This window comes from Rhynchophorus ferrugineus, unplaced genomic scaffold (assembly GCF_030347505.1).
Source record: "Rhynchophorus ferrugineus isolate W39M unplaced genomic scaffold, kcgeb_rfMv2 rfM3, whole genome shotgun sequence".
NCBI classification, from domain to species: domain Eukaryota; kingdom Metazoa; phylum Arthropoda; class Insecta; order Coleoptera; family Curculionidae; genus Rhynchophorus; species Rhynchophorus ferrugineus.
The window spans coordinates 10,619,517-10,639,759 of NW_027472582.1; the positions used below are offsets into that span (position 1 = coordinate 10,619,517).

Here is a 20,243-nt window from a genome sequence, read left to right on the forward strand (position 1 = left end):
ACTTGTAATGTATTAATAATGTCTGCTTTATTATATTTTCCATATTAACATTCTAAGTATAAATCTAGATAATTCTCAATTCTGACTTTTTTTTTAACTGTATTCAGTGGCATTGTAATGATGGCCGCATCAGTACCTTGGTGATTGTGCATAAAAGAGCAGTTCCTTATTTTCTAAAATCATAATATACATATATTGATGTTATAAAAGTATTTTTATTCCAATATTTTTAACTTCGCCTGTAATTTGTTCAACGGGATACGGGGCTCATTCTAAATTTTTTGAGAATAGAAAGATGAATACAGTTTTTCGGCATTTTTATTTTAAATTAGATATGCTTTGCTACCTTTGATTGCGGCTCTGACATTAATGATTATATAAGTAAGTAAAAGTGTTTTAGATAGCGCAGATTTGTCCAGAAAAGACAATTGAATTATTTATAAAACATATTAATTAAATACGTATGAAGTTAACCCACCTATTTCTTTTTAACAGATAATGCAATTATTTTAATATTTGACATGTTCGAAAACAGAGGAAAAATGTCAGGTATAATTTAATTATTAATCCAATTGAATTATTTATCTTTTGAATATCTGTCATTTAAAATACTATTTATTTTTTGTGGATGTGAGTATAGGAAATAAATTTTAATCATTTTATATTTAAATTATGCAATTTAAAATAAAGGTATAAAATTTGTTTATTCAATCCCTCCTTTACGTCAAAATGATACATTTGACAACGTATCAAACAATTAGTTCCAAATTATAGTGACAGATTTATGTATGGATGACGTTTCTCGCAAACTAGATTAGATACTTTGTTATATTTTTGTGAAATTTTGATTTTAATACTACTGAGTGATTGTATGTACGTCTGATGCGTATACTGAAATGCTGTACATCGGATTTTTTATTATAATTTCTTACATAACTACTATTAACATAATGGTTACCGTGACAACATAATACAAGTTAACTTAAAGCGTTTGGAATTTTTCATTTCTGTTTGCGGATTCGGAATAAAAAACACTTCTATAAAAATAGGATTGTGTGTAAAAACACCAAGTCAGTCCATCGATTACTTTCCAAGTTTTGCGGACACAAAAATACTGAAGATGACTTTTTAATACGACATTACGTCATATTTTTTTTCTTCTATAATTTAAAAGCCTTCAGACAGCTGTTTTTAGAAACTATTAAGAAATATTTAGCAATTTTTCTGCAAAGAAACTGCACTTATTAATAAATAAGGATTCGTTTAGATTTTTCTATTCTCAGTAATTTTTAGTTTGAGCCCCGCATGTTTGCTCGCAGCCTACAAACCTTCATTGTTTTTAAAACCTCCTTGGTGTACAATTCTGGCACACTTCGCTCTTCCATCCAGCATAGCTGACACAAGAATTCGGAATAGTCTAGGTGCCAGTAATCGCCGGTGCATAACTTGTTGCATTTTTGACATGTGTCAATTGGAACCGAAACACAAGTAGTTTCTATCGCATAAATCATGTTAGGTTTGCCAAAATTATCTGACAGTTTGGTTCTGCGGCATTTTTTTATTTTCCGTGTATTATACGTTGCCGGTCTGAAATATAGCCTTGTTTTGGTGATTTATGTCAAAATTTTTTGGATTATATAGAATTATTGGAGAAAAAACTATATTATAATGTATATATAAATAAAATTTCTTACCCTGGTATATTATTGTGCCTCTGACGCGTTATGGCGGCCGCAACTCCAAAAGGCGCTTTCGATTCTTTGAATTCTCCTTTTGGTATAACGTTATATCTACCAGGAGATGGCGTTCTTATAATTTTTTCTTTAAAACGCTCGTCTCGACTAGCCAACGGGCCAACACCGCGTTTGCTTTGCACCTGTAAAACATTTTGTGAAATAATGTATTAGAAAAAAAAACAATTATTTCCATTTGTCGGACAATACTATTCGATAAATGTGTTTACCTTATTCATTAAGGGATACAATGCTGAGGAATAAACTTCATTATGATAGGATCCAGGGCCTGGCTTGAATATTTCGGGAGAAATTCTTTTCTGAAAAGGCGATAGGTGTTTTCCTATGGGGGCGGTACTTCTTGTAATCGTCGATCCAAAACACACTTTCTCGCTGTGTTTTATTTCAACCACATAGTCAAATCCTAAAAAAGGTTAATACTGAAAAAAAAAATGTGTAAAATAATTTTTTTTGAATTTGTCATTTAATGAAAATGATATTTATAGATATTATAGAAAATATTTAATAAATTTGATATAAACAATTTAATAATTTATTAAATTATTTTTAATCACTTTTATAAATTCCCATTCGAACATGTTTTTGTTTCACTGTTAGTAGTTGTTTTGTTTCACAATTCTCTGAAATTCGCCTTATGCCAAGATGCCCAGGATTTCTACCATTTTATCCGTTTCAAATCTCAAACCTGCGCCTTTTTGAAATCGCTTCAGAACTGCCAAGGCGCGAACAAAATTTCATTTTCTACATAGTAGAAAAAATCAAAGTACTGACTTCACTGTAATCTTCAGCATTTTGTTTTGATTGAATATTTTGTAAAACATATTGGTAAAGCAAGGTCTTATACACCATAGAGTAATAGAGATGCAACTCAATAGGGGACTCTGGCGCAAAGTTTTGCTTTGCCCAACATCCAGAGTACGCCATAATGGGCCATTCAAGCAATTTGATTGGTCAATTTAAATCTCCATTATAGGCACCTGTAAGAAAAATATTTTACTGTGAAGACGATTGATTGGCTCACTAGTAATGTTTGGCACGTGACAGACTTGACGTCATGTTTAATTGACCAATGAAATTTAAATAAAACTTTTTTTTTCTGAAATAAATTTATTAAATAAAATTCAATTAAATATAAATATAATATTTAAAAATAAATAAATATAAGTATAACCTGTAAAAATAAATAAATATAGATAAAATCGATAATAATAAATATAAATATATAATGTAAATTTATCTACAAAATATAAGTATAATATAAAAATAAATATATCTATAAAATATAAATATTATATACATATATATAAAACCATAAAAAATGATCATTATGGTCTGTACAATTGAAGGGTTTTAAATTTACTTTTTTTTAAACATTTGACAAAAATTTTGTTATATTATCGACGTGGCAAAATCGCTGAATAAAATAAGACATAGCTCAAAGACCAACTGATAGTATAGTAAAACAATTTTGTTGGAGTCTGGGGCATGAGATATTGTCTTGCCTCTATAGAATCAGTCTCAATTTGTGGATCTACTGATTTATTCATAATTGTATGTCACACTTAATTTCTTTTTTCAAAAGCTTTACTAAATAACCTGAGATGTACGGTACAACGTAAAACTTTGCTCTTATAGGAACATCTGAACTGAAGTTATAGAGTCAAGTAATTAACAGTAAGAAAGAGCAGAAAGGGGAATACTGACTGAATAAATACAAACTCTACCATTGCCTTCTGGAGTTTGTTCAAATGTCGATGATACTTGCTTCAAACACCCTGGCTGTGGGTCTGGATCGATGGAAATAGGCACTACAAATACAGTAGGATAGTTTAGAAATTAATGGTAACGATTATGAACCGAAATGTGACTGACTCCTTCAATTTACCTTGATGATTTTGATTTTGATCCACTTCCATTTCTACATATTCTGGGCTCATGGTATTATTTTCACGATCACTAAATTGTTCATATGTACTTAAAGGAAAGTTTAAATGTATCACAAAAATATCTGACGTGATAACGATCATAAATCTGTTTCATGTTTAACCCGACCAGTTTAGGATTTTTAATGTTTTCTAGTCATTTTTTAAACATCGCCGACACTTCCTAGTGCGAGAATGCATTTCAATTACCGACTTGTATATACTAATAAAATAATATAATAATTATTTTATATAATGATTATTGAATAATATAGACATTATAAAAGTATAACCACATTGTTTTCTATATAGGGCACAATGAAAATGGCGTGCAAAATAACCAAACCGTAGAACGAAATGAACCAATCAGATCCCGTCGCGGCTCTTTAGCACCGCGAATAATACAAGTAATATGTTAACGGTAGCGGCATCTACATGTTGGACGTCGCGAAACATTTCGCCAAAATTTCCTATGAAGTTAAATCACTATTTCTCTATGTTATACACAGCGACAAAACTACGCATAAAATATTTTTAATTACTTTTAAATTACCATTCGAACAAGTGTCTGTTTCACTACTAGTAATTGCTTAGTTTCACTTAGGCCAAGATACCCAGAGTGCCAACTAAATTTCTCTCTGAGCTAATCAACAAGCCGATCAATGGATTTAAAATAATTTCTATTCACAAACTAACAAAAAATAGCCCTCGTTTAGGTAATTAAGAAAGCGTAAATACCCTTAAAGTTCAGGTTATCACTTGCACTCATACTTGGAAACTTTTTTTATGGTAACTGAAGGCGGTACACGTTTCTTATGGTTGAGAGCTCCGGTATGTTGCGTGCCGGCGAAATTCTCGAAATATGTCGTGACTGAAATTTATTTCGGACGGAAATTTATTGATGAATTATTCGGAAGTATGTCAGAGGACTAGATGGCCTCCTAATCCAGAAATCCCTAATATCGAAATAATTTCGGTCACAGATCTGGAAAGCAATTTCGTTTTTTAGTTCGGGCGATATTCACAGGTGGAATTAATTTCTTGCCTTTTATAAAAAATACCCTAGGTATTATAAAGTCGTAAATTAATACATTAATACAGTTATGGAGTTGAATAATTAATTGTCTTGCTGTGGGAGCTTCGCTTCACTACTTTAATGGACAACGAAGAGCTGCACGATGACTTCGAAATCAAATGGATGCATGAAGTGATCCAATATTTCGCCTTAAAATATGAAATAAGATTGCTAAATTTCAGCAACGTGGAAGTAATACAGCTGGCGGACAACTCGCAGGAAATCAGAAGATTGAAGCAATCCAGTACTAAGCATATCTAATGTAAGATGTAATTAATAAAAAAAAGCTTGAGTAAAAGTATCGAAAGTAGTTTTTTAGTGATTTATAAAGTTGTTGATTTTGATTTAGAAAACGAGCAATAGAACAAAATTCAATGATGAAGTGTTTAACACTGTAAGAATTATCTGAATCTTAGTAGTTTAATTATCAGCGGAAGTAGGAAATGATTTTGTTTGGATCTAATTATCATCGATACTAATAGCAACAATGACAACGCAAGAAAGTTATAGATTCCTAAACCTTTGTATCTTTTAGACGTTGCTCTGTCTGACTATCACTTGTTCCGTTGTTTTTTACATCTAAATACGTGGGATTCGTAGTTGTGGCTACTTTCAGTAATGCGTGGTCGGTACTGGGGTTAACTTCGGCTGTATTCGCATCATTGCGTGACGTTGCCGTAGAAAGAAATATTGTAGAATTTATAAAATTATATGAAATAAAATTAAAAAAAAAATATATACGGAAAGGGCATTTATATATCTATATAGAAAGTAATTTTAGTTTTTTAATGTTATGTATAAATTAGATAAATAAATTATATTTATTATCGTACATATTCTTTTTTTTTCTGTAATTAAAATTATTTTAAAATAAAATATTTTTAATAAAAATTCTTTATATTACATTTAGCATGTTATAGCAAGCAAAGTATGTAATGTTAATATTTAAAACATATGTCACTTTATTTTACTGACATCAAGCTTCAAATCTCTATGTTTTCTATGGCTCTATGTTATATTTTGCGAAAGTAACACCATCATAGAGGTATAAACTTGTTTTTCTTATTCTTCGTTCTAATAAAAAGAAAAAGCCACTGAAAGTCATCGTTTGTTGGTAAAAGCTTACGTTGATGATCATGCTCTAACCTTAAAAACATTTAAGGCGTGGTTTCGAGAATTCTAAAGTGGGCATTTCGATGTACATAAAAAAGAACGTTCTGGTTGACTGCAAGAGTTATTGGATGAGAGAAACGATTAGCGACCGATTAGGAGCAATGGGGAAATCCAAAACATGGGAAGATGGATACCACACCAATTGAATGACAGGCAAATGGAAAATCGAAAAATCGTCTGTGAAATACTGCTTCAAAGGTATGATCGAACGTCATTTCTGCATGGAATAATTGAAAAAATCGTGGTTATTACCTGACGAAGTCCGCCGATAGATTCCAAGGTCAAATTCAAAACCAAACAATATCTTGTCTCATGCGACTATCAACTTTTCATATCAATGGGATACTGAATGGACAATGAATGATGAATATTTTAATTTTCTCGAAAATTATGTAGTTTTTTTCGGTAAAAACCGTTAATGTCTTTCCGGTACACATAAACTTTGTGACATTTTACATTGAAAGGGGATCTTTTAGGTTAACTTATGAATCCAAGAGAATATGTTCGATATATATTATTTTCTTGAAATATACGTATAATTTACAAGAACTGACAACGTAGCATGCCCGGCGTACCTACGAGTAGACTCTTGTGTATCACAATGTATTGCAATGCGTCTTGTCATGGCATTTAAAATAAAGCTTATGATTTATGGAAGGAAGAATTGGTACATATTAATTTTAAATGATATGACGCATTATTAAATATGACGTTTTTGGATGACAAGCAAATTTGATAAAAAATAATTTTGACGTGTTGTCAAATTTTGTTTTACAAAAGTATTTTGAATATTTAAAGATAAAGTTTTAAATTATAATAGATAAGGGATTATTAATAACTCTAGTAAATCATATAATAAACTTTAAAATATGTTTTAAAATATTGAATTATAAGTGACATTTATTTTGACAAGTGACAGATTCTTCATAGTTAACACGTAGAAATTTACAGATAGCGCTAAAGTTATTTTCTAATTTACTAATGATCTAGTATTTAAATTATTTATGTTTTTCTTACCAGAATCCCCAAAATCAGTTTCATTGACTTTTTCACTGTTGATAGTCCCAAAAGACATTTTGTTGGACATTGATTTTCTTATACTTAAATATGACCTTTGACAGTTCTGACAGATTATTATTTACTGATTACTTTAAAATTTTCTTCCAATTTAGCATTCGAATACAGGCAATAGCCTCGCGTAAGTCTTACAGCGACTGTGTAGTAAATATGAAGTTAAAATAAAGAAATATATGAAGTTTAAATCTAGGTCTAACACTTAAATTTATTTTTCATCCCCTGATTTATGATGCTAGAAAATATAGGGTTGTGTAAAGTTTGTTGTGTTTTAGTATATATTATTTTTTCCTTTTAATTGCAATTTTGTGATTATAAAAATAATTGTGTTAAAAAAAATTGGTATTAGCCAGTTTACTAAAATATTAAACGATTTTGTAGCTTTAACTAAAAAATTTTATTTTTTGTAGGAAATATATTTTTTAGGAATTAACAGATTGTTTAATCGGATGAATAGTTTTCCAAAGGATTCTGTTAGCTAGAAATAGCTTCTAAAAGCCAACAATGGCAAAATTGAAGTGAATCACTTGTAAGGTTTTATGTGAGCAGAAAGGGGTTTGTACATTGCCTTTTAGACCTAGACCTAGACGTGGAAGGGAAACGCTTAATAACAATTCCTAACTACAATTTGAATAGTCTTTCATTGTGGCTTATGTACATTAAATTAAAATAGACAATCTGTATTTATTACAAAATCAAAGAAGAATCAAATAAATTTTATAAGAAAGAAAAAATAAATTTGAAGAAAGAAGAAAAAAGGTCCAGAAAAGATGATTCCAATGCATAATATTTTATTCAGTTAACTACCGTTTTAAATGATTTTATTTTGGCAATGTAGATTTTTGCAATATTTGTTAAGAATTTAAATTGCAGTATAAAAATAAATAGTAGTTTATATTTCTCAATATACTTTATAGATATTACATTTAAGTTTTAGTACGTTAAGTAATAAAAATTATTGCATTATGTTTCTGATTGTTGAAAATTTGTGAATGTTCTAGGCAAGAGTGTAAAATCCGACAAGGAAAATAATCCCAGTCACGCCAGTAACCAGGATGGGTAAGACCGGATGTTTTCTGGGGTGATTTCTAATGTTGGTCACTTGTATATATTTTTATAAAAATTTGTAAAAAATAAAATATTTTTAGTTAAAATATATTTTTTTAATTTCCCGCTAAATATATTCTCTCTTGTGGCGTTCTCTATTGTTCTGAAACGCATCATTTAGTTACAATTTTTTATATGGAAGATTGCCTTCTATGTCTGACTATTGTATGAGAATAATTATCAATAGAAAAAAATAAGATGTTACCTTTTAACAATGACAGCTTTTTTTACTATTCTGGTGCACGAAACGTGATGTTCATAATTTAATGTAGTATGGTGTACATATTGTTTTTCATTCTTTGGTGTTAATTTTAGAATGGGCGATCTAAAGTGGTTATGATTCATAATGAATACTGATTATTTTGTTTCAAGAATATCTATTTTACTGAAGTATAACTTAAAATTGGTGTAAAGATGAGAACGATGAAAAAGAAATTATTGATAATTATTGATACTGATGAACGTTCTTGTTTCATGTAGATAATTATAATGGCAATTTCTTCAAGCTTTTCCCAAATTGAAGATAAATACTTTTCTATTTCTCAATATCAACATCATCCACTATTGTCAACCAAGAGATAATTCAGGGACAGAAGATAATTTAGACAAGAGTCTATTTCTGGATAATCCTGGCATGCATACAATTATTTGAATTTGCAACGTTGCCAGTTGTTAAAAATTATACGTACATTTGAAGAATATAATATAAACATAATAAATTATCTTGAATTCACATATTAACCTAATATTTTCGTTTGAAGTTAATTTAAATATTTTTGGTACATTTTTCATCTCTTATAATATAAAAAAAGTAATATGAAGAACTTTTTATAAACATCTTTAATTTTAAAGTCATTCATTCATTTTAAGTAGAAAAAAAGGGGAAACAAGAGTATCTAATTATTTTACTAAAAATACCTTCGTTGTTTTCTTATCTCTTCAATATGCAAAAACAGCATGGAATTCCTTTCTCAATTCAGTCAATAAAAGCAAAGAATCCAATTCAAATCAATATGAAATCAATCAATCAATTGTGTGGACTATATTCGTTTAACAACTCATATTATGTTTCATTTATTATGATTAAGATAAAATCTTCTTTCTATAAAGTGGGGTAGGTATCCAGAAACTAAGATTGTAGCTTGTATAACACACATCCGTATTTTTGACATCATTAACTTATGTTTCAACACGTGTAGAGTTACTTTTATGTTTTGTATCTGTGGAATTCAATTGGTTTGCTTGCTGAATATTATATAAAAATGTATGAGTCAATAAATCTTGTCGTTTTAAACAACCACTTCTTAAATTATCTCGAGTTTCTTCAAATATAGCTTCCATTGGAATTTTACCAGCTAGTTTGGCTGCACTCATTATTTGGTTTCAATAACTCTCACCTCTCACCCTTTACCTTTTACTTGGCCTCACCCTTTTATTCTTATGAATTTCTGAATGAATGATTCTAATGAATTCTTATGAAATTCGACTGAATTTCAATATGTATGAATTTATATGTCCTTTAAATATAATCTTTCCAAGTTCCAAAACCTTCAAGCAAGATTTTTGATTAATTTTAATGTTATTGACTCTCACATAAAGGGCATCGAGTCATATTTATCTATACTTTTACTTTTGTGGGGCCCACTATGCCCAAACTTTAGTATATAATTGAGTCTAATTTGCAAAATTAAAATAAAAATCGAATAGATGAACGGAGTATCCTCATTTCTATGTTCAGATTAAGTGTTATAAAAGCTTTTTCGACTCTAATATTCACAAATCGATAATTTTTGCATTACTGCCTATTATTTATGATCAAAAAATAAACAATACAAGAAAAAATCAACTATAAACAAACACATTCTTAACCTTACGAAACAAGAATGGCCTCTGTAGTTCTTCGAATTCTACTTCCCCATTGCTATTAAATGGCAACGTCGCAAAATCAGGCGAAGTTAACCGAAGTAACAAAAACTATCGAAGTTAACCGAATGCTGGCTATGATTTTTCAAGGATTGCCACTACTCAGTAACCCATAATCACTTGTCAGCCATTAGGCTTTACGAATTTTCAGGGATGACTGAAGACTATTACTGGGAACTCCTCTTAATCTTACCTACTGATTGACACCTGTAAAATGACCTCTGTAAAATATAAAACAAAAGAGGTTAGCATCACTAAAACTTCATAAAGCAAACATCTTGTTGACATCTATTATCTGGAATTAACAATAATTTTATGAGTTTTATGAGTGAAAATGTGTTAAAAATACGTAAATGAAATTATAAAATCAGCAAAAATTTTAATGAGCGAAAATAATTAATCTCCCATATTGCGTTTGAATAAAACATCGGAAAACCCGCATTCCGTCTCTGTTTAACGCCATTTTGCAGCGACTGGACGGTTCAACAATACCAATTACGAAGTCAGTATGTTCTGGAAGGTAGCGTGAGGAACGCGGCCTTTGGAGAAATCCAACCAACTCGATAGGTCTCGCCCTGCACGCGTGTTGTGGATTTCAGTACGTGACCCATATTTTTCTACATAAATCGCCGTTAGAATATCGAAACGTTTGATTTTGATTAACCGAAATCACGACAGAAACAATCTGGTTTGGCGCGTAAATTTGTATGTGAGTATATCTGATAGTTTTACCGTGATGCTTGTTCATATATAATTTTGAATGTAAACAGTTCTGTGTAAAAATTTCGTATGGTTGTAGTGTAACGATTCTTATGTAAGTATTTTTTTGTTAATATATTGTTACATTAGTTATTCGCTGTAAACTAACCTACAATTTGTTTTTATAACGACTTGCAACAAAGAGGACTCTGTTGTATTTTTCTATTAAATGTAATTGACTAGACAGTTACACAATATCAAACCATTTAATTTCGTTAAGTCTACGTCCTGGCAAAGTCTTGGCTAAGGGTTACAGTACTTCTGTAAGTATTTTCTGATTTTCCGGATCTCTTGCTTTCTTTAGTGACGAGTTTCGGTTGAAAATAATTCTTCCTGCAGTATCTAGGTGTTTAGATGATACTTCTTAGGACTTTGTTCTGAAACATTTGTTTTAAATTTATACTATTTCTTACAAAACATCCCTGTAACTGAATTCGGTAGGTTAGTATAAAGTTTAATACTTGTTTATAATTTAATACTTACCTAGCATATATCAACTATCATCTCTGAGTAGATGAAGAATTGGCACAATTACACTGTCTTGTGGTAACTTGCTTTATTTTCTTTCATCATTTTTGAGCTTGTTTTGACTTTAAACATCCTCTATTAGATACAAAAGTTTAACTCTTGTAAAAAGACTTCAGTAATATTTTCTGAGATTTGTGGATTAATTAATTTATATTGTCGAAGACTTCGGCTACTAGAATATAGCTGAGCAGAATGTAGCTTTTTGCATTTCAACGATATCTGTGATCTTATGCCCCTGATGTGTAGGTTCTTTTTCTTATAATTGGTTTGGAACGGTGAAATTAGTCTATAATATTTTACCCTATTTTATGGTTTATGGTGGGTTTTTTGGGTGTTTGGTATAATAGTAACTTCAGGTGGATTGTTTAAAATTAAATTAATTTTGTTGATGATTGTTTGTTAAATACGTAAAAATAGTTAAATATGTTTACATACGGATTTTTAATAAAGTTTTTATTCAAATTACTGAAATGTGACTGCTGTTGATTGAGACAATGTATAATAATGATGTAACTCGAATATTTTTCTTGTCATTTTGTTGAATGTGGTGTAAAAATAGTTTTGAACTCTATCATTAAGCTGTACTATTTTCATTTAATTGGGGCTAACAGACCCGTACTTTTCAAAACAGTATGTACATAAGTTTCTTCATTGCTTGCTGTTATTTTCACCATCATAGGGGCCTCCTCATGCATCATGAACGGTATAAAATTTTCATTGCATGTAACAATCTTGCTAATTATTTGATGTTCGTTAGCATATCTAATACAGGTGATCTAGCACGATCTGATTCTAGTCAGACGAGACGGCATAAGTCGGCTTCAAATTTTTTTCACTGTATAAAAGTGAATTATATTTGTTTATATTTTCTAAAAAACACAGACAAAGACATGTACTATTCAAGGAAATCATAAAACTATGGTTTGAATATCTATGGTACTTAAGATTCTATCTAAAAAAATTCTCTCTATTCTAAAGTAACTAGGCGGCATAGCTGCTTACTTTTAACTGTGGAATTTGTCGCCTTTGCGAATACTTTTTAACAGAAATAATTACCATGAATTGCAACATTGTTAATGTTTCCTCGTGGACTGTATTTGCCAGATATCTGAACATGTCCAAGGGACGTTAGAACTTCATTTGTGAAGATGCGACGCTCAAAGTCACTATCTTTTTTTATTCACTTGATTTTATTATGTTTTTTGCCGCCCAATCTGAGTTTCATCAAATGGTGAGTTTGTTCAGAGAGTACTCCTATTTTATGTTTTTAATTTCCATTTATTATTTTTAATTTATTATTCTCTGTTCATTATCCTCTGCCTATTTATTTATTTATTTATATACTTATCGTTACCGTTTTATTATCCTCTATTTCATTACTTCTTCGTATCCTCGTATCTTTCCCATAATTCTCTGAATACAGTAAATTTTAGATAACAGTTTTATGGTGGCAACAGTAAATATAAATTATAACTGTTTTATAAATCAGAAACTGATGCTAAAGTGACCAAACCAACTAATGTGTGGTTATGATCTATGGATAATTTGAAGCCTGTGGCCTTTGAGTTTTTTCATTGTGTCCATTGCTCGTTTATCATAGCTGGACCTGGAGAAGTGAGTACACAATAGCTAGAGTATTGCTTATTTATTTATTTGAGATTTTGGCTTTATCCTCATGGGGCCTACTAACCTTAGTGGCAGGATATTGCTCGTTTGCTTGGCTTGATCTCAAATTATTGTGTCGTGCATTACTCGTGTGCACATGTTATCATCAGTTATTGTCTGTTGTCTGTTTTTATTTGTTTAAGATGTTAAATTGTTTTATGTTGTTTTATTAAATATATTTTTTATTTTACGCCCTGGGTTTAAAATCAACCCTACAGTCGATTGACCACTTAACTTTGAGATTTTTTGTGTTAATTATTTGGTAATTCGCATGGAGAATTCATGAATGTATCAATATTTTCGGATGTAATAACAACAGGACCATCCCCTTTTCTGTATAAAAACAAGCCACAACATCATTTATATTCTTAATACCGTTTCTAAATCGTAGTTAATGATGGTGCGAACTCCTCAAACACCAATTACATTTTTTATTACATTCACACACGGTCACGCCATCTCTTCATAAATTAAATTCGTAAATAATTATTTTAAAAGTCCTCATGTGGCATTTCCAGTTCCTTTCAAATACTAGTTATCTCCAAAATTCAACAAATTAAACTGGCATGGACAGATGAAATAAGACATGGGTTGAAAAGTTGCGGTTGTAACAAAGAAAACGCGTTTTTTTTGTTCAAAGAGCCATACAATAATTCTAGCTCTAACATTTCAGTACTACTTTTTTTTTGGACGTGGTTGCTGCCCACTCAGTTGACTATAATTTTGATTTCAGAGTAAAGTGATGGATCCATGTTTCATTCATTGTCACATATCGACACAACAGTTAACAAACGCGGCATCCACTTTGAACAGAGCTTTCTTATATTGAAATGTTGATGCAATAAAAAACCAACACCTTCTTTTGATATCTTTACGATGTTAGCTAATTCACGCAACTTCACTTTTCGATCATACAAAAAGATTTTGTGGATTGATTTTTTTGATGTTTTCTGGTCTTACCACTTCATTTGGACATTCACTGAGCTCTGCATCATCGGTGTATCTATGACCACGTTTGAAGTCTACAGACCAACGTTTTATTGTTGTTTATAATGGAGCGGAGTCCTTAGAACACTTTTCAAGTTATTTGCTTCGCTTGAATGGTATTATTTCCCATCAAGGAGCAGTGTAAAATTAAAACACGAAATTGTTTTTGATCCATTGTTTTGAAAATAACAAAAGTAGTGTCACTCTTAGTACAATAACTCACAAACTTTCCAATAACTGTAGCGTGACTTATATTTTAATGATACTGTTAGTGTAGTGCTAAATTAAGATTAAAGTACTTCATGAGATTTGTTTTATCATAGATATCAAACGTAATAACTATGTGCGACATGTACGATAGGCCGGTAGCTTATAACGGTGACGGGGAAGCCTCATCGGAGACTCATTGGGATCACGAGTCGGTTGAGGATAGAGTCATTTTAGAGACGGAGATAACGCTGAGGACGGGTCCGAATATTACCATGAAGATACACGAGGAAAGTCGATCCAATAGCGTAGTGAGCGGCAATATTGACAGCGAGGAAGACAGTAGGTTAGTACAGTCAATTACACGAATTGTTTTCTAAACAAAACATTTTCTTTTAAGTTTTTGTCAATATAATAAACTACTAGATTGTTCAATAAGTTGTCATATACTTTTTTTAGTTAATTACATTTGACATTAGATATGCTTAGTACAGTCTTAATTTACAAATTAATTTATTACAACTGTTTTGCTATACTTGCATTAATATACAATACCAAATTAAAATAAAACTAAACTACTTAAGCTAAAGTTGTTTACAATTTAACCTACCATCGAGATGTATTCCGAGGTATTTAGCTGATTCTGCTTGAGGAATCGGACATCCGTCAAGTTGTATAATTAAGTTTTTTTCATTTTACCGCAACGCAAAATTAATATGGATAGATTTGGAGCTATTTAGTTGTATTTTCCAGTCTTTAGCCCATTTGTAGATCTTGTTGACCGCTACTTGTACTTTTTCTATAGCCTTAAACGGAGATACATCTTTTGTCACGATAAGTGCGACGTTGGCAAATGTTCCAAGTACTGTTTTTTTGTTGTTGGGATATCAGTAGCGTAAAGCAGATACAAGAGTGGTCCCAAGACACTACTTCCCCTTCATACGAGACTAAATTTTCTTTCGAAACGATATGATTCCAGCAGTTGACAGTAATTTCGCGGTAGATATTTTCTCATTTTATAAATTAATCCCAAATGCCATACCCGATCAAAAACTTGTGAGACGTCGAGGAATATTTCAGAGCAGTATTTCTTTTCTTCAAATGCCCTTTCAACAACTGCTGTTACTCTGTGCACTTAGTCGATTTTCGAGTGGTGATTTCAAAATTCAAACTGTAAATATGGCATTTCTATAACTTGTTTAATACGTTTTAATAGCATGTTCTCAAATAATTTTGACATTGCAGGTAGCAGGGAAATAGGCCTGTAAGATCCAACTTGTTTTGTCGGTTTGTCAAGTTTTTTAAGCATAGTTATTCGAGTGACCTTAATACATTCCGGAACATGCTTCAGTCTCAAGTAGGCATTGAACCTATATGTCAACATGATTATTGCTTTTCGTGGTAGCTCTTTCAGTAACCGAAGTTAATTAAATTGATATCATCAATTCCTGCAATCTTTTTAGGATTGGGGTGGTTGCGAATTTCTGTAGCAACTTCCATTGAAGAAATTAGACTTACAGTTGCATCATGCAGGCTAATAAACATGATCTATATATATTGTAGATTCTATATCATTTGGTTGGAATACGTTAACTAAATGTTAAGCGAATAATTCAGCTTTTTCATTGTTGTATCGAACCCATTAATTTCGATCATTTTTAATAGGCGGTCCTCTAATAATTGGTGTTTTAAATCTCCGACTTGCTCTGAGTAGTCTTTGTCTGCTTCCGGGCATAATTCATTAAATATTTTTCGAAGCACCTCTTTATATTTTTTAATCTTTTGATTTGTCTAATTACTTATTCTATTAAATATTGTTTCATCTACAGCATTTCTGGTTCTGGGCCATATTCCTCTAGCTTTTCGTATTTTTTTTATCAATTTCCTAATTTTAAGGGGGTAACGTTTACATATATGAAAACACCTTCATCTTTCAATTTTGGGGTCCGATCATGATGACAGTTATTACCTTTTCGTTCGTTTGTACAAGAAAAATTGGAAATTAAAAGGAACTGAGCCTGGTAAATAAACTGTACGTTAAGACAATGCGCATTTAAACGATTTTCGTGGTGTTTTTTGACCTATGTGAGCATTATCTTATAGGTTTCGTGAACCAGATCTTTTTTCACGTATTTTTGTGTCTAATTCGTCATGGTACTGATCTGAGTTTAGTGGTTTGCTAGTCTGGTGATAATTCTCGAACAAAATTCGTTTGACGTTGGATTTTTTATGGTCGATTTCTATACACGAACTTGCTTCAATTATTGAAGTCTCAGCCTAATATTGATGTAATTGGATTATATGGTTTTGTGTGCGTGGAAGTCGATTAAATCTGATATTCTATTGACGTCCTTTGGCCAATACCTTGGTCTAAATACTGACATGTTTAATGCATCGTATAGTTGTTTGTTCTTAGTGTTGATAAGCATCGTCCTTCAGAATGTATGTTTGACATTGAAGTTTCCTCCAATTATAAAGCCATTTCCTTCTTGAAAGAGTTTAAGATGATTATCTTTGTCTAGTGAGACCTAAATGCATTGTAACAATTGTATATTCGTTGTAAAGATGATCTTTTACAAAACCTGTTTGTATCTTGCCTGTTGCATACATAACATCTTCATAATGCTTAATATAATTCTTTATAATTATCACTAATCCATCGCTAGCTGTTCTGTTTCGATAGATCTTGTTGTACAGCTTGTGATATTGACATTTCTGGCAGATCTCCTTTGTAAAACGTGTTTCAGAAATTAAGTATGTGTATTTTTGATAGAGATGGAATATTTTTAATGCACAGGCATTTTGTAATAGCCTGTTTGCATTCCCAGTAGCAACTTTAGTTGTTGACAGTATTATTTACTGCCTTCATCAGCTGCTATATTGTTAACTTTTTTTCGAGTTTTGAATGCGGAAACCCAAGTACAGCTTACCATATTTTTGGTTAATTAGTAACATTTTGGTTTAAAGAAATATTGTTTATACCGTTCCCAATTAGGTGGACAACTCCTCGAACTTATTGAACGTCTTATGGTAGCTGAACAACCGGTATTTAAAATGAACTTTTTTGTTCTAGAATAAAAGGCGTCGTAAAGGTGCTGAATGAGGACAGCGAAAGCGATTACTACGACGAATTAAGAAAGACCCCTAAAACGCCCAGAAAGGTACGATTTGGCGGCGAGTCTGTCAAGCTCCGTACTCCGGAAAGTGATACCAGTCACCATGGCAGTACCATCGACCAGGACGCAAACACCATTAGAATCACCGTCACCGATGCCGTTTCCATTAAAACAAGACGTAGTTTAATTCCAGGTACCTATTATTAGTCATTTTATAATGTTAGGTAAGTAATCTTGGGTCAACAATTTCTTCATTCTATCCAAAGTTATTTTGTACATGCGTCATCTAAATTTGTTACGCCAAAGCGTCACAATGTTGCCGTATCAACTCTGAGTGTTAGTTCAGTTGGGCTTTGATGCACAACAATATTCTAATCTAAATGAAGTAATTGAACAAAAATGGTTATTTTAATTTTAAATTTTAACAATATAGTATATCTAAAAACTACAGTTTATTATACGTGTTCGAACTACTCAAAGAGTATTGTGTCTCTTTTTAACTAGAATAATTTTTTTTTATTACTCTTCGTGAGTCCACAATCTGCCCTATTGGCAATAAGTATTTCTTCTGTTTATATTATATATACATGGCATGTAGAAAATCACTTCATTAAGCAATCTTCTGTATAAAATATTATCTTAATTAATTAGTCTTATTCTAATGCTTATTCTAAACTCTACATATGTCCAGTAATCAGATCAGGTGGTGTTAAACGTTTTAGTCTACGCACTTCACTATCACGTCGCATATTTAGCTGATTAGCGAGTACATTGGGATGCACTGACACTCTTTAGAAGTACTTCACACAAACACGTTGGATTACACTCGTTATAGGTTCTAGAGGAATATCGCGTTGTATCACTTTATTTGAAATATAGTACGGAGCATCAACAATGGCACGCAACACCTTATTTTGGAACCGTTGAATGATGGATATGTTAGATTTGCTATCGGTACCCCATAGTTGAATTCCATATGTCCAAATGGGCTTGAGTATAGACTCATACAGCAATACCTTGTTATCTAATGATAACTTGGATTTGCGCCCAATGAGCCAATACATTTGATATAATTTTAGTCCCAGTTGTTTCCGTTTAGAGAGTATGTGCTTCTTCCAGGTTAGGCGTCGATCTAAATGCATACCAAGATATTTAACATGCTCTGCTTGGGGGAGTTGACGATGATTGATATTTACTGGTGGACATGTTCTTCTACGCAGGGTAAACGTTATATGCGTGGATTTTGATTCATTGGCTTTAATGCGCCATGTCTTCAACCATAATTGTATTTGCTCCAGGTGGGTTTGTACCTAGAATAAAATGAGAAGGAAAATATTTTCTGATTCTAAAACAAATATACAAATTGAAGCAGGCAATATATTAAACATCTTGATGACGTATGTACAAAAAATCTTTGAATAGGCTATAAATTCATATAATCGTTTACATTTTTTAAATTGCTGCTTAGTGAGAATCTCTTCATTACCATCGACGCCCAAGAAGACGCTTCCTTACGAAAAGTCCGTCAGAATTCACAAATCGGCGCCGGACTTGACATCCTGCTCATCCAAAATACCGTTACGTAAGAAAAGTGTTCGGAGCCAAAATCACAGTGGCCGTGCGTCAGATAGTGCAGGTACGAATTACTATTAACTTATTCAGCCTTTTAGAAAATAACACGAACTTAATAAAAGCTAATTTGGTTTATTCCTCCCTCATAATAATAATTCAATTTTCGTAGGGTCACGACATTTCTTCATTACTATAATATTAAACTTTTTATTATCTTTAGATCAGCCGATAAAATATGGCGTAATGTTTTTAAAAACCAATTTCGGGGTTTTGCATGATGGATACTTCAAGAGGGTTGTTCAATAACTTTCGTCGCTCGATAAGACACCACAGTTTTATAGTATGGCTTGAAATATGTTTTATTCTTCTGTATAACCTATTTGAGCTTCCTGCTCCCAGTGCGAATATTATAATTTTAAGCAGCTAGTTTGCGCGATATTCATTTATACTGTGTGCGTGGATGCTTTTTTCGAAAAATATATTTATCTTCTTCAAACTAGGTCTTTCTATGGGAATCTTTTTCTGGGAAATCAACAGGTTATAAAATTTGTTATTTTATTCGTTGGAAGATAATCTAAAATTAAAACCTTTTTTGAATCTAAATAACGCTATTGCTAACACCTTCCTCTAGCTCAGAAACACAGAAAAAGGTTCAAACCATTTCTTAGCATCTTATTTTGATTCAGGATAATGGTGACGAAACGACTCATAAAACTCTTCATGTTTTCTAACACGATTCCAATGATACTAATGAATGTTTATTCATAACTGTATATTTGATATAATTTCTATTATTGATGTAATTTTCATGTAATTCCTTTCGACGACGCAAAATTTGAATTACGTTCAAATCTAGTAACTAATTTGGTTCATAAACATTCTATTTGAAGGTGAAGAAACCTTATGTGCATAGTTAGAGAGTATACAGAGTTAAGAGAATATATCGTATCAACTATACTATTTACTATAGTTAGAGATATCACGAACATCAGATTTTTTTACAAAATTATATCGTAGTTACTTTGTCAAATAACATTCATGTCAAATTTATTATACTATAAAGCGTAATTATATTAATATAGTTGACAAGATAGTATCATAACTTATATCTTCAATTTAATCACTACATAGTATAAAACAAAGTCGCCTTTTCTGTCCCTATATCCCTATGTGCGCTTAAATCTTTAAAACTACGCAACGGATTTTGATGCGGTTTTTTTCAATAGATAGAGTGATTCAAGAGGAAGGTTTATATGTTTAATACATGCATAATATACTAAGGCAACATTGCTAATTTTAGAGGCTTCTAACGTGATGTCGTAAATTAACCTATTTTTTAGGCTTATTTAGCAATTAGCAAAAACGCTGCCTAACCCTACGA

At 31.4% G+C, this 20,243-nt stretch overlaps 2 protein-coding genes across 2 annotated transcripts in view; one reads left to right on the plus strand and one right to left on the minus strand.

The window, feature by feature from the left end:
- Positions 1-10: 10 nt before the first annotated feature.
- LOC143193528 (uncharacterized) lies at positions 11-7,030 on the minus strand. The gene is made up of 5 exons (XM_076399792.1): positions 6,942-7,030; positions 1,964-2,157; positions 1,695-1,876; positions 1,329-1,587; positions 11-173 (listed from the first exon to the last, which is right to left on the minus strand). The coding sequence occupies exons 1-5, from the start codon at positions 7,009-7,011 to the stop codon at positions 45-47; spliced, it is 834 nt and encodes a 277-aa protein (XP_076255907.1). The 5' UTR covers positions 7,012-7,030; the 3' UTR covers positions 11-44.
- A 3,611-nt stretch (positions 7,031-10,641) lies between these two features.
- LOC143193518 (uncharacterized) overlaps positions 10,642-20,243 on the plus strand; it is a 47,444-nt gene continuing 37,842 nt past the window's right edge. Inside the window, exons 1-4 of the mRNA XM_076399768.1 lie at positions 10,642-10,737; positions 14,291-14,520; positions 17,248-17,483; positions 18,759-18,926. Coding sequence (XP_076255883.1) covers positions 14,309-14,520; positions 17,248-17,483; positions 18,759-18,926 — 616 coding nt within the window. The 5' untranslated portion in view covers positions 10,642-10,737; positions 14,291-14,308. The remainder of the gene's footprint in view (positions 10,738-14,290; positions 14,521-17,247; positions 17,484-18,758; positions 18,927-20,243) is intronic.